We start from the raw sequence: 13722 nt of genomic DNA on the forward strand, positions 1-13722 counted from the left end.
TTAAAAAAGAAGAGGCAGAAAGCTAAGCTGTAGGCTCTGAGTGCTTTAGGATGCTATGCAGGCTTTCTAAATGCCAGGGGAACAGTCATTGTTATCCACTCCCACACTGTAGGATGAGCCTGAAAAGGTGGCAAGCTACAAAAGCAATTCAGTTTCATAAACTAAAGTGGGTCTTCTTTAAGCCACAACATGCTTCACAACTTGGTTGTGCTTGGTGATGTTCTGCATTCGCTGAACTGAGAAAATCTGTTCCCTGACAAATGTGAAGGGTTGTTTAGGGAGGTGGGAGGAGAAGGTAATGGGAAAAAAATACAAAAAAAAGCTGTGATTCTTCTGTTACTTAATGTCTATCCAAGTATCTCTTGATTAAATCTCTTTCCCCGTTAATGATTCCCTTCCTGCCTCATCAGTGATTCCACATTGCTGCTCTGTGAGTTGGTCACAATGAGATGCGAGTTCTCACTTAATGATAGGAGAAGCAAAGCTTCTGTGGTGTAGGAGGGCTAGAGTACACATCATTGCTCCCACGGGAGCAAACATCCTTTCAAATCCTATGAGCTGTAATTACATGGACATGTGAATGCCATCCTTTTATTTAATCTGCTTTTTTTTTTTTTTTCCCCCCCACAGTGTTTTTCTTTCAGGTCTGCTCCTTCTCTCTGCAGAGTCTGCGTCCTAGTTCTGTTTGAGGAGGTTTGGCCCTCTGTGCTTTATGGTAGCATAGCAGTCTCAATGGGAAGCTGGTCTAACATTACATAGAAAATGATTACGAAATGAATGAGTGGGCCTTAAACCAGTAAGGAATCTTAAGGGTTTAGAAGATAGCTTCAGTTTAGCTGTCAGCAACGCATGCTTGTTTTGTGTGTTAATGTACTTGGTGTGGTCTCATTCATCCAGAGACACCCATTTTCCTGAAACGCCCTATTTTGACACAGCTGGAAGAGGGAATTAGTCATAAGAACCAGCCAAAATCAAATGACATGTAATGCCAAGCCAGAATTTACCTTCCTTGATTCCCAGGGTTTGATAGAGACCTCTCAAAGCCAAATACGTGCGTGGCACTGCGTGTCAGAGCGTGTACGTGGTTAGCTGCAGCTGGAGCTCAGCTGCTGGATGATTTGCGCTTTCTGGACGTTTCAGATGAATTTTGAATGCATGTTTTCTGAGAGCTGCCACAACCTATCATTTGAGCAGGGCTTGTGGTGTTCAGCTGGTAAAAATAGAAAGGTGCGGTTTGGGAGAATCTGTGCTGTACATTCCTTCTTTTTTTTTTTTTTGCTTGCTGCTTGATAAGAGGAATTCAGCTGCTGCCTGTATAGCTTATTAAAAAGCTGTTTTCATGAAAGTAGCATTTGTGAACAAATCACAAACCTGCAATACTGTGTCAAACCCAAACATCTGGAATAAAACAGCGCTGTCTGTTTCACCAGCAGTGATTCCTCTCCGTGGATATGCTGGGAGAGCTTTTCCTTGTTCTGTGGCACTGAGTGTGATGCATAATGAAGGAGCAACGTTGGCAAACAGGAAGACTCTGTGTGTTATGCAAGAGGAAAATTACAAACCACGCTTTCCTTCAGCTTCAGCCTCTTGGAGGAAGAGCAGGGAGGATGGCACTGAGTTCTGTACAGCTGATCTGTGAAGATTCCCTGCGCTTTTCTCCTCCTTTTTGTCAGAACTGTGACAAAATGGCTGTTTTTAGCTTACTTATTTTAGTTAAAGTCTGGGATACAGAGTGCCTGAATCCCCCCCTCTCCATCTGCTGCTGCTGCTTCTCTGTATCCTTGTGGTGGGGTCAGGACAGTACAGGTGGACAGACACACACTTGGTTGTAAGTTACAGTGTATGATTCTTAAGCATTTTCATTGCCAAGTCTAAAATAAGTTTTGTGCCTGGCCTTTGTGCTGCACCTCCCATGTTGTGAGCATGAGGAGACTGAACTCCAGGACTCCTGCAGGAGGAGCTGGGCAGGTCTCAGGCTGTGCAGTTGATAAGCCAGCTCTGAGGGCTCAGAGGAGCTGAGAGCTTGTCATTCAGAATGGGGTCCTGAGCATATCTAGGGTAAGATCTTAGGGCTTCTGTAGCTTTTCTTCTGCAGAGGTGAATCAAATAGACACAAGAGGAAGCAGAAGCATCTTTGGGGTGATCTTTAGAGAGATACTCTACCCAAATGATAGAAGATGAAGGCAGGAGGGAAGCATGTTGTCACATCAAGCTTTGATGGCTTCTCATACCCTGTCAGTATCATTTCTCTCAGTGGGCAGTGCCACAGTCCATGATGACAGGTGAAAATCACTGGGTGGCCACGTTGGGACCAACCAGTTTTTATCATTTAGGTATGGATCTCTGGTTCTTAAAAGTGCTCTCTTGATCCAGCAAAGTAAGCTTGCTTTCTTGTGGGTAATGTGTAGCTGCAAATGGAAATTCAGATCAGTTCTTTTTTCTTAATTTGCAGCTGGTTTTCATATATTTCTCTCAGGCAGGCAGGCTGGCTCTATTCTCTGTTCTTACCACCTAAATTATCTGGCAGAATACAAGGCATTAATTATTAGTGAGAGCATAATGGAAGTCTCACGATGTAGATCATTACAGTAGAACAGGCTCTCCAGTAGAAGTACCAGCTACAGCATGGGAGAGCAGGGAAGAAGCAGCATGCCTCTTTGCCCTATTATCTTTCCCTTTCTCCTTTAAATCCATTTATTTGGGTCATCACAAAGGCTCTGCTGAGGGTGCAGCTGCTCGAGGTGCTCAGTGTGCTGTTGAGCCTTGGGCAGCCCCATAGGCTGAGCAGATTGCCTTGGTTGTGTCCCTGATGCAACCAAACTGATAGGGCTCAGATTGACTCCCTCAATACAGCTCTGAAAAATGGGATGAAGGTCTTTAAGAAGCAGTTCTTGATGGCATTCAAGAACTGCTTCTTTTCTTAAACACGTAAGGATATTCTGCACAAAACTCCCACTGGTGTCCAGCGGTTTGGATGCAGTCGTGCTGAGCTGAGCTTTAGCATTGACTGAATCTCAGTGATTGCTGGGCTGTGTGTGTGCTGTTGTGCTGCAGCAGAAGTGAAGCTGTCCAGCTTAGCCTTAAGGAAAAAGGCTCAAAGTGAAGATCTGTGATTCTGCCGATGGATGCTATTGTAGGTCGTGGCCTTCTGTGCACAGAAGTCCTTGCTGATACCTGTATGACTTTATGGGTTGTCAGTGAGCATAAGTTGAGATGAAAGTTAACAACTTCTTGAGCTTTAAGATGCTGTGCTGGTTATGAGTTCTATCCAGGGAACGTCTCATTGAATTGCTTCTAGTGCTTTGTCCTAGTAAGAAAACCTAATGTTCTTGCAGATCTGCTGCAGTTGTGGCAGTGATGTTAACCCTGACAGTCACTGCAATTGTTCAGGTGTTTTATTTGAAATGTTCTTGATTCTTTCTTTCTTTTCCTGCAGGCAACAATTGGCATTGACTTCTTATCGAAAACCATGTATTTGGAGGATCGAACAGTGAGTAAGATTTTTGTTCTCTCTGTGCAGTAGGAATCAGGATCAGCATCTGTTGTGATGGTGCACCGTTCTGAGATCACTTGGAAGTACAGCCTGAGCCCTCATCTCCTGGCTGCTTCCAGCCTGACAAGTGCTGTGGGAAAAGCTCCCTTCCCTGCCTGGGGAAGTGGGAAATCACCATTTGGCTCCTGAGGGCCATTTTGTAAATGGCAGAAGGTGCTGTGCTGGCATCCTTACTGGAGAAAACTCGGAGATATAGTCTGAGAGAGGGGTGCATAAGGGTAGGAGTCTGGGGAAGGGAGCCACAGTTAAGCCATTCTGTTTTTGAGGGATAAAATACAGATTGCCAAATGTTGCCAGCTCTTAGCTAGCTCCCTATAACCTATCAGCCAGCTCAGTGTTACCTCCAGCAGGAACCCACACATGGTGCTGGTTGCTTAGCTTGGTGCAGCTCTGATTCCTGAAATGAAATCACTGCTCTCTGAAAGCAAGCCTGTGGTTTAAAATTAGTTCACATTCTTCGTTAAGAAATTCAGCCACTGAGCTGTTTGCAGGAGCAGGTTGTTCAGTGCTGCATAAGCATGGTGTTGTATAAACCCACAGCAAATGTGATTGCATTAAAAGTGCTTGAGGGATGAGATATTGTTTCCATAGCAAAACTGGCCCTTGCACATCTTTCCATACGTGTTGCTTTCGATACATCCTGCCTTTCCTTTCAGAGCCTTGATGGTAAGAGACATTAAACCTCATCTGTGTGCATGGTACTTTAAAGTGTAAAACCTGATACAGTGATAAACAGTGTTTTATTCTTCCTGAAACATTCACACCAGTAGCTTTGACAGCAGCTGGTGGTTTTTCCCTTAGAAGTACAGCATTCTTCCACCAGCTGTGCACTCCTATTTCTCCCCTTCTGGAAGGAAAGCATTTTTGCAAAGCAAAGACAGCAGAAAGGGCTGAGATAGTTGCACATACACCAGCTTGGCTACTGCAGGTGCTTGGGAGAGATTGCTATAAAGGAGAGGACAGTTTGCCGCTGCTCCCAGTCCCCAGTCACCTCCTGCATGAGTTTATATTTTTCTTTAGCTTTTTCAAAAAGTGACAATTCTTTACTCTTTTTATTTTTAGTAGCAGTTTGGCTTTTTTAATTTTCTCCCACCCACAGATCAGGTTGCAGCTGTGGGATACTGCGGGTCAGGAACGTTTCCGTAGCCTCATTCCCAGTTACATCCGTGACTCTGCTGCTGCTGTAGTAGTTTACGATATCACAAGTAGGTATATTGCACTGGGTTTGACTTTTTTTCTTATTTTTCTTGCTTGTTTGACTGATTTTGTTAGGTACGGTTGCAATTATGGGACACAGCAGGTCAAGAACGGTTCAGGAGCTTGATTCCTAGCTACATTCGTGACTCCACTGTTGCAGTTGTTGTTTATGATATCACAAGTGAGTGGGGGGAATTCTGCATTTCTAATACTCTGCCCCTTTCATCCTTTAGCCTAGCTTTGCATGTCCTATCACAATCACGTGCTTGTTCTTCATTCTGGCATGGAAAAATTGTTTTCTTTTACCCTAGTCGAGTTTTAAGCTAGCCACTTGATCACTGCTATTGCAATGTATCGACTGTCTGATCAACTCCATCATTTTGTAACCCCTTTCCTATCACATTTCCTGAAGTCTTGAGTCCTGGCTGGTCTTGTTGCACTTTGCCCTCCTCCATCTGCTTTTTGGTCACAGTATCACCGATAACTTCTGGTCTCAAACACCTGAATCATGTTCATAGATAGCTGAATTCTCAAATTAGACATTGCACTGATAGCTGTAGCTTGCTTCACTCCATTTGCCCTCCCACCACCACCAAGGTTTGGGCATGGGCTGGGGGGGAACTGCATTAACATCACATTTTCATTTCAATCAGTCACTTTTACATTGTGCAATATATGCAACTTACCACTACGCCCTTCTCCTTTAACAATTGCTCTTTCATTTCCTACTAAGGTATGTACATTTTTGTGAACTAAAGTGTTAGTGCTTTTCTCAACTCTTCTCCTCCTGTCCCTCCCCCCGTTTCAGAGAGCCCAAACTCACAGCATTCCCTGTTTGCCAAGAGCAGAATTTTGCTTTGGAAGAACTAAACCTTCAGATGTTCTCAGTTCTGGGGCTGAACTGACTGAGAGCAATGGCCTAAATCGATACCAATTCTAAAGAGCTTGTCCTTTGCTTTATAAATACTAGGAGATTACAGCAGGAATAAGGAATTTACCTGTGAAATCTTTAATTGTTACAAATAGCACTTTCTTTGGAGCTAAAATTACAGGTTAGCTGTGAACCTTGAATTATTCTTTTACCCACCTAGCAAATTCAATATTACTGAATAGTAGAGAGACAAATTAAGACACTGGCAAGTGATCAAGCCTTGTCTGTCTGGCATACAATATATTACTATGCAGTAGAAGCCATTAAAAAAAAATCAATGGCTGTCGAGAACTGCGGCACAGCCCCATTTGCTGAGTACCAGAAATGACTGAGGCAGCTCCCCAGCTCACTGGTAAAGGCAGAAAGCTCCAGGGCAGCTTCTGTGCAACTCCTTTCTTCTAATGGGATGCAGCTTCTCACCCACGTGCTCGTTAGGTCAGGGTACCCTCCTAAATTCCTTGTATTTTGGCTTTTAAGAGTGTCACATTAAGAAAAAACACCTGTGGATGTATGAGATTTGTATTGCTTGTTCCATGCAGAAGATCAGGAAACTTATGGAAACCCATCAGCAATAAAGGAGTTGCTGGTATTTATATAGCCCTGACATTTCTAAACCCAGCAAATAAAAAGTGCTTAAGCTGTGCAAAACCACAGAGCTCAGAATACTTCTGAGAAATGCAGAAGCTGTGGGGCCCTCCTGCAGTAGATGAGCAGTGCAGAATGATGGGCAGTGTCACATTGATCCCCATTCCCCACGCTGAATTTTTGTTCAACTAAACAACACGGGGACTGGTCTAAAAGAGCCATCAGTCTTCTCATTTTGGACACTGCCCAAACCAAATTCTGTATCACAGAATCACAGAATGGTTTGGGTTGGAAGGGACCTCAGGGATCATAAAGCTCCGACCCACCTGCGGCAGGCAGGGCCACCAACCTCCACATTTAATACCAGCCCAGGCTGTCCAGAAGCTGCCACCTCTGTATCTAGAGGTGAATTCCAATGCAGGGAGTGAAGTACCAGCTCAGGTGAAGTTAGTGCTGTAGCTTTCACGCACTTCAGTGTGGGGCACTTTGGGGTTTTGCTTGCTGGTTCTTCATCGCCCTGTTAGTCCAATTTCAGAAATAAGAAGCTTCTATTTGAGACCTCCAGCTGTGTTACCTGCGATGTGTGATGAAGCTCTGCAGTGATAATCCTCTCCACTGTTTTCTGCTAGATGTCAACTCGTTCCAGCAAACAACAAAATGGATCGACGATGTCAGAACGGAACGGGGCAGCGATGTCATCATTATGCTGGTGGGGAATAAAACAGATCTAGCAGATAAGAGGTACGGAGGAACAGCTCAACTTTAGCTGCTTTTCTTGGGCTGATGCTCCTTTCCCCAACGCAGCTGTTTAAAAAGGAATGTTTGTATTTCCTTCTCAGATGCTGGCTGTGTCTGGAGTGGTCTTGATTTTTAAACATTTTTAAACATTTAAACTTTTGGGCAAACCCAAATTTACAGCATGGATACTCAATCCAATTGCTGGGATACAAATGATGGGTGCAAGTCATCCTCCCCTTTAGAATTCTACAAGGTTTTTGCATAAGTTGACAAACTTCTTTTTATTAGAAGGTATGCAGCTTCAGCTTTTGCTTTGTGCATTCTTATTCTGGGTTTATGGTATTGCTAACACTGAGTAAAGAGCCATAAAAATGCAAAGCAAAAGCACAACATGGAAGTGTTCTGTACCTGATGGAAATCCCTGTTTTCTCAGAATATCTTCACTCGTGCCCCTTACTTCAGATTTATAATATCCCAATAGGAATTGTTCTGTCTCTCACATGAGATGCTTCATGATTTTTATCTAGAAGCTCTTGATCCAAAGTCCTCTCCAGTTTCAGCTGTAGCAGACTGCTTAGTGAGTGGGATACCTAGATGGGGGTAAACAGCAGAGGCCTTTCGGTTTGAGGTGGTTACGTGTGGTCCTTCTGTAGTCTGCAAGTTGATGATTGTTACTGGGTTCTAAAATCTTCCAGTTGTTATTTCTTGAAGCATAAAAACCACAGCTTCCTGGACAGGGACTTGAAGGAGTCTCATTGGTCCATTCAGCTGCTTTGCTTTGGAGCCAGGTGTGCTGTTGTGGTTATCGTGCTGTACAGCTATGCTCAATCTGTGGCAGCTGTATGCAGGGAAAACCACTGAATGCTTTCAGACTGTAATGTAGGAGTCATTTCCTGGGGTTAAAGACAATAGTGTTAATTTTCAAATTGTCCATCTGTTTGATTTTTATTTTCTAATTCTGTATTCTCTTCCCCAGGCAAGTGTCCATTGAGGAAGGAGAAAGAAAAGCCAAGGAGCTGAATGTAATGTTCATTGAAACTAGTGCAAAAGCAGGATACAATGTAAAACAGGTGAGTAATGCCTTAGACTGCTTCTGGTGGTGCACTTTTGTGACAGTAAGATCTGCTCTTAGGCATCAGGAAGTCTTTGTGTAGGGTGTCAGAGGGATACTGGTAGTCCATATGCAAAAACTAAGAGCTGAAGTTGTTGGCTGAGGTTTGAAAGCATTTCTGACCTTGTAGCAAATGGCTTGCAATGTTTTTCCTCTTAGAAAAGAGGAATTATGATTTTGGACCTACAGATTTTCCTTTATACCTTCCCAGACTTCTGGTGATCCAGATTGGTTGTTTAGGCTGAAGGTATTAAGGCATCAGTCAGAATGTTGGGGATGAAGGTCTGAGGAGTGCTTCTGTATCTGATTAGTGAACAGATGTGGGCAAACCAATCAAGGAGGAAAGTGGTTGGGTAAAATGCTTCTGCTGTATGGTGAGACAGCATGAACTGCTTTCTCTGCTTTGTTGGAAGGTAATAAATGTGCAAACAGATGTTCTTGGATAGCTCAAGCTATTAGTTTTTGATAGATAACAAGTTGCCTTTGAATTGGGGAAAGCAGGGAAATGTCTTTTGAGCTGATGCAACTGCCATAAAATTAGATTTGATGCTGTGAGATGGGCAGCAGCTCTTTGCATTCTGATCTGCCAGGTGGTGTTTTATCACTAGTGTTAATGAAGATAAACTACTTGGCAAACAGTGGACTGGTGAAAGCAGTGAACATTACAGAACTGAACTGAAAGAAATTTTGTCTGGGCTTGTTATGTAAGCAGATCTGCTTCGTAGGAGCTCATGGATTGAATGCCAAAGCTGTACATCCATACTGACTCTGTTATAATGGGATGCTAAGTTTTCATTGATCTCACAGTATTTCATACAAAGTCGTGACCACTGAAGGGGTGGCCAGCAGGGACAGGGAGGTGATTGTCCCCCTCTGCTCGGCTCTTGTGAGGCCCCATCTGCAGTGCTGCGTCCAGGCCTGGGGCCCCCAGCACAGGAAGGACGTGGAGTTCTTGGAGCGGGTCCAGAGGAGGGCACTGAGATGGTCAGAGGGCTGGAGCAGCTCTCCTGTGAGGAAAGGTTGAGGGAACTGGGCTTGTTTAGCTTGGAGAAGAGAAGGCTGCGGGGAGACCTCATTGTGACCATCCAGTACTTGAAGGGAGCAGATAAACAGGAGGGGGAACAGCTGTGAGGGGCAACAGCTGTTTGAGAGGGTGGATAGTGATAGGACAAGGGGGAATGGTTTTAAAGTGAGCCAGGGGAGGTTTAGGTTGGATATGAGGAGGAAGTTTTTGAGCCAGAGGGTGGTGAGGCAGTGGAACAGGTTGCCCAAGGAGGCTGTGGATGCCCCATCCCTGCAGGCATTCGAGGCCAGGCTGGATGTGGCTCTGGGCAGCCTGGTCTGCTGGTTGGCGACCTGCACACAGCAGGGGGTTGAAATTGGATGAGTATTGTGCTCCTTTGCAACCCAGGCCATTCTGTGGATTCTATGATGAGTGCTACAGCAGGAAGCCATTAGTGCTGCAGGATGGAGAGGACCTTCATTCTTGTGTACCTCCATAGAGCAATCACTTGCACATGGATGTGTGTGCACATATTTGTGAAAATACATGCATTAGAATCATAGAATGGGTTGGGTTGGAAGAGATCTTGTTTTATATGCTCAGCTATACCAGTAGTTTTTATACAGAATTTTGTAAGGAGTTGCTAAGAGCAGGATTATAGATTACTTTGGGTGCACCTTATAGACAGGACTGAAGAGTCTGTTATTGGATGATCCCTTGAACTTGTGTATTTGTAGCAAAATTATTCCCTATGCAGTGAAATGATTAGACGTGTTATCTTGGTGCTGCATTAGCAAGCAGAAAAGTGTTCAGTTCCTGCATCCACCAATTATCATTCTGCAACACAGAGGCTGCCTTGTAATTAAGGCTTGGATTTGGTGCTGGAATCCTGAATATTGTGCACAGAATAGGGGGTGTGCACTGGAGAGCAGCTGCCTCTCTGAGAGGAATGATGATGATGTAGCTGTGCTCCATCTTCTTGTAGTTGACACATATCCAGATGTCTGTGTCCAAACCTGGAGGGCAGTTTGGGGTTGTGGGCTGGGTGGTGCTGGGTGGGCTGCTGATCTGAGGTGTCAGGATGAAAATCATAGCATCACAGAACCACCAAGGTTGGAAAAGACCTCCAAAGCTGATCCAGTTCAATCATCTGCCTGTCACCAATATTTCCCTCTAACCCATGTCCCTCAGTACAACGTCTGAGCATTTCTTGAACACTTCCAGGGTCAGTGGCTGCACACCTCTCTGGGCAGCCCATTCCAGTGCCTTACCACTCTTTTAGAGAAGATTTTCATAATGTCCAACCTGAACCTTCCCTGGAACAACTTGGGGCTGTTCCCTCTCATCCTATCTCTAGTTAGACAGGAGCAGAGGCTGACCAGATCTCACCACAACCTCCCTTCAGGTAGTTGTACAGAGCAATAAGATCTCCCCTGAGCCTCCTCTTCTCCAGACTGAACAATCCCAGCTCCCTCAGCTGTTTCCCATTAGATTTGTGCTGCAGACCCCTCACAGCTCTGCTCCCTTCTCTGGACACGCTCCAGGGTCTCCATGCCTTTCTGGCACTGAGGGGCCCAGCGCTGAGCTCAGCACTGCACTGTGGCTGCACCAGGACTGAGTGCAGAGGGACAGTCACCTCCCTGCTCCTGCTGGCTGCACTATTTCTGATGCAAGACAGGATGCCATTGGCTTTCTTGGTCACTTGGGCACACTGCTGGCTCACGTTCAGCTAAGCATCAACCAACACCCCCCAGGTCAATTTCTTCCGTACAGTCTTCCAGCCACTCTGCCTCACATCTGTAGCATTGCCTGGGGTTGTTGTGATCAAAGTGCTGCACTTGGTCTTGTTGAACTCCATCCCATTGGCCTCAGTCCAGCAATCAGCCTGTCCAGGTCCTTTTGTAGGCTGTTCCTACCCCTGTGCAGATCAGTACTTCCCTCCCCCCCATCATGGTGCCATCTGCAAACGTACTGAGGGTGCACTCAGTGCCTTCATCCAGATCATCTCTGGGCAGTCTGGTCTGGTCGTTGGCAACCCTGCACATAGCAGGGGGTTGAAACTGGATGATCATTATGGTCCTTCTCAACTCAGGCCATTCTATGATCAATAAAGATCATATCAATAAAGATATTGAGCAGGACAGATCTTGCATGGTATGCCTGTATTCCACCCAGGCACAAGGTATCATTGCATAATACAATGTGCTTTGTAAACCTGCTGCAGCCATTATGGATGCTGGCTGCATTTATTGTGTGGCAAAGGAACAAACTTTGCCTTCTTGTGTTTTTATTCTGAAGCCATTCAGGGATTGTACTAATGAGACTGTCAGAGCAGAAAGCTGTTTCTGAAGCAGTAGCCTCACTTGCATGCTCCCCTGGGAAAACTCTTCCTTGTATAATGGAGGTCTAGACAAATTATGCCTCTAATTTTAATTGCCACGTTACATGCTGTAAGAATACTGTAAGAAGAAAGGTACGATAATTCAGCTCTGAGCTAAAAAAGAGTCGTGGTGGGTAACCAGCAGGCTCATTCTTTTCTGTATTGAATTGAAGATTCGGTGTTCAGAGACACCATTCTTGTTATCAGTCACACCAGCAGATAATGTTATATATCCAGGCTGGATGTGGCTCTGGGCAGCCTGGTCTGCTGGTTGGTGACCCTGCACATAGCAGGGGGTTGGAACTGGATGAGCATTGTGCTCCTTTGCAACCCAGGCCATTCTATGAATACCCCAAAATCTTGGGGCTGTTACGTGTTGCTGCATCCTCATCTCATTCTTTATTTTCTTTGTGGCTTCTCTGTTGAACAGTACAACATTGTCTTATGAACAAATTATTTCCCAGTGAAGCTGGAGAGCTTACGGATACAACTGCAGAACTGATGCCCTTCCCACACCCTCTATAAAGGCTGTCGTTAATGAGCTGAGTGCAAGTGTGACCTTCCCATAACATTACAATCCCTAGCCATAATATATTCTGTTTCTGAAGAATGGTTACTGCCCAAATTAATTTTCATACAGGATTTTTAATTTAAATCAAATTATTTTAGATAGAGTCTACATTTAGCTATAACAAAGCTCGTTCATGTGACAGTGAGCATCACCTTGTGCCACATATCAAATATTCATGTAAAGGTGAAGCTGGTGATGAGTGATTGGTTTATTCACTGAGTTCCAGGTTAGGATTGAGCATTGATCATGCAGCTTTCACACTCCCTGTGGTTGAGATGTGTACAGTAGGAAACAGGAACTGCTTTCTCCTTCCACTGGAAGCTCTCCTTAAGTATTGACACATCTTAGGATGTCAGTGTTTCACAAAGCCCATAAACACCAGCAAAATGCTGTTGTTTCCCAGTGCCCTCTCTTGCCAGCACATCTGTCTCGTGGATCTAAACCCCATGCCTGGCTCACAGATACAGTTGGTGCAGGAAGAGGCTGGGAGTGGAGTCGGGAGGTTTAGGTTGGATATTAGGAGGAAGTTTTTCAGCCAGAGGGTGGTGAGGCACTGGAACAGGTTGCCCAAGGAGGTTGTGGATGCATTCAAGGCCAGGTTGGATGTGGCTCTGGGCAGCCTGGTCTGTTGATTGGTGACCCTGCACATAGCAGGGGGTTGGAACTGGTGATCATAGTTGTCCTTTTCAATCCAGGCCATTCTGTGGAGTCCTCCATCCTTTGCTCCTTTGATTTTTCACATTGGGGTTTGTATCCCTGCAGCACTGGATGAACATGTCATGTTCCCAGCCCCACCATGGTCTCTCCTTTCAGTAATACCTCTCAGGCCTGCAGCATCATCCTTGCAGACATGGGGAGGTGTGAGGATGCTGTGGGGCAGCAGGTGGCTCACTGCCCTCATCCCAACCACATCTCACAGCTGCTGCATCCTTGTGTGTTGTTACTCTGAGAGATGCTGCCTGCAAGGCTTCAGTACCAATATTCCACCACTGAGGATATGGAAGAAGGTTCATTTCTTGTCCTGCTAGGGGAGAATCATAGAATCATGGAGTCATAGAATGGCTTGTGTTGGAAGGGACCTCAAGGATCATGAAGCTTCAACCCCCCTGCTGCATGCAGGGCTGCCAACTTCCACATTTAGTACTAGACCAAAGAATAATGGCTAAGATAATTTTTTTTCACCTCCTTAGCTGCAGCTCTTGTTTGCTACCCCCCAGTGGGAGATCAGGGAACTTCTGACTTTGGGTGCTGCTTTTCACTTCTTGCTCATCCTTTTCTGCTGGATGGCAGCACTGATAAGAGCAAAGAGCTCTGTGCTCACTGCAGCAAGCCCACAAAGCCAGGAAGCTTATGAGGGTTGCACCATGCTTCAAACAACGTGTTTTTCAATGCCAGTACCTTCTACCAGCAAAGAAACAGAGGGGAATGAAGAGCAGACTGCCCCTTTCAGCCCTTTCCCCACAGGGTGATTTACCTGGGGCTCTGTTTGCAGGCACAGAGGTAGGCCTGCATGTGAGCATTGCAGGGTGCTCAACTTGAATGCTGCAGGCTTTCATTTTGTGACTTTTTAGGCATGTCTTTCTCCCGAGGACTGATGTGATGAGCTGCTGGGGGAAGCCTCACCTCTTCTGTTAGACCAGATTGTAATGTATC

The 13722-nt window shown here is 45.2% G+C and overlaps 1 protein-coding gene across 3 annotated transcripts in view; it reads left to right on the forward strand.

Annotated features, from left to right (window-relative positions):
- RAB6A (RAB6A, member RAS oncogene family) overlaps positions 1–13722 on the forward strand; it is a 55227-nt gene that overhangs the window by 34013 nt on the left and 7492 nt on the right. For 2 of the 3 annotated variants that reach the window (XM_031606122.2, XM_031606125.2), the window contains exons 3-6: positions 3437–3490; positions 4653–4758; positions 6896–7007; positions 7981–8074. In XM_031606122.2, coding sequence (XP_031461982.1) covers positions 3437–3490; positions 4653–4758; positions 6896–7007; positions 7981–8074 — 366 coding nt within the window. Of the gene's footprint in view, positions 1–3436; positions 3491–4652; positions 4759–4825; positions 4932–6895; positions 7008–7980; positions 8075–13722 lie in introns of all 3 variants that reach the window. The other variant, XM_031606123.2, reaches the window with a different exon arrangement.

This window comes from Phasianus colchicus, chromosome 1 (genome assembly GCF_987193195.1).
Source record: "Phasianus colchicus chromosome 1, bPhaCol1.hap1.1, whole genome shotgun sequence".
Lineage (NCBI taxonomy): Eukaryota > Metazoa > Chordata > Aves > Galliformes > Phasianidae > Phasianus > Phasianus colchicus.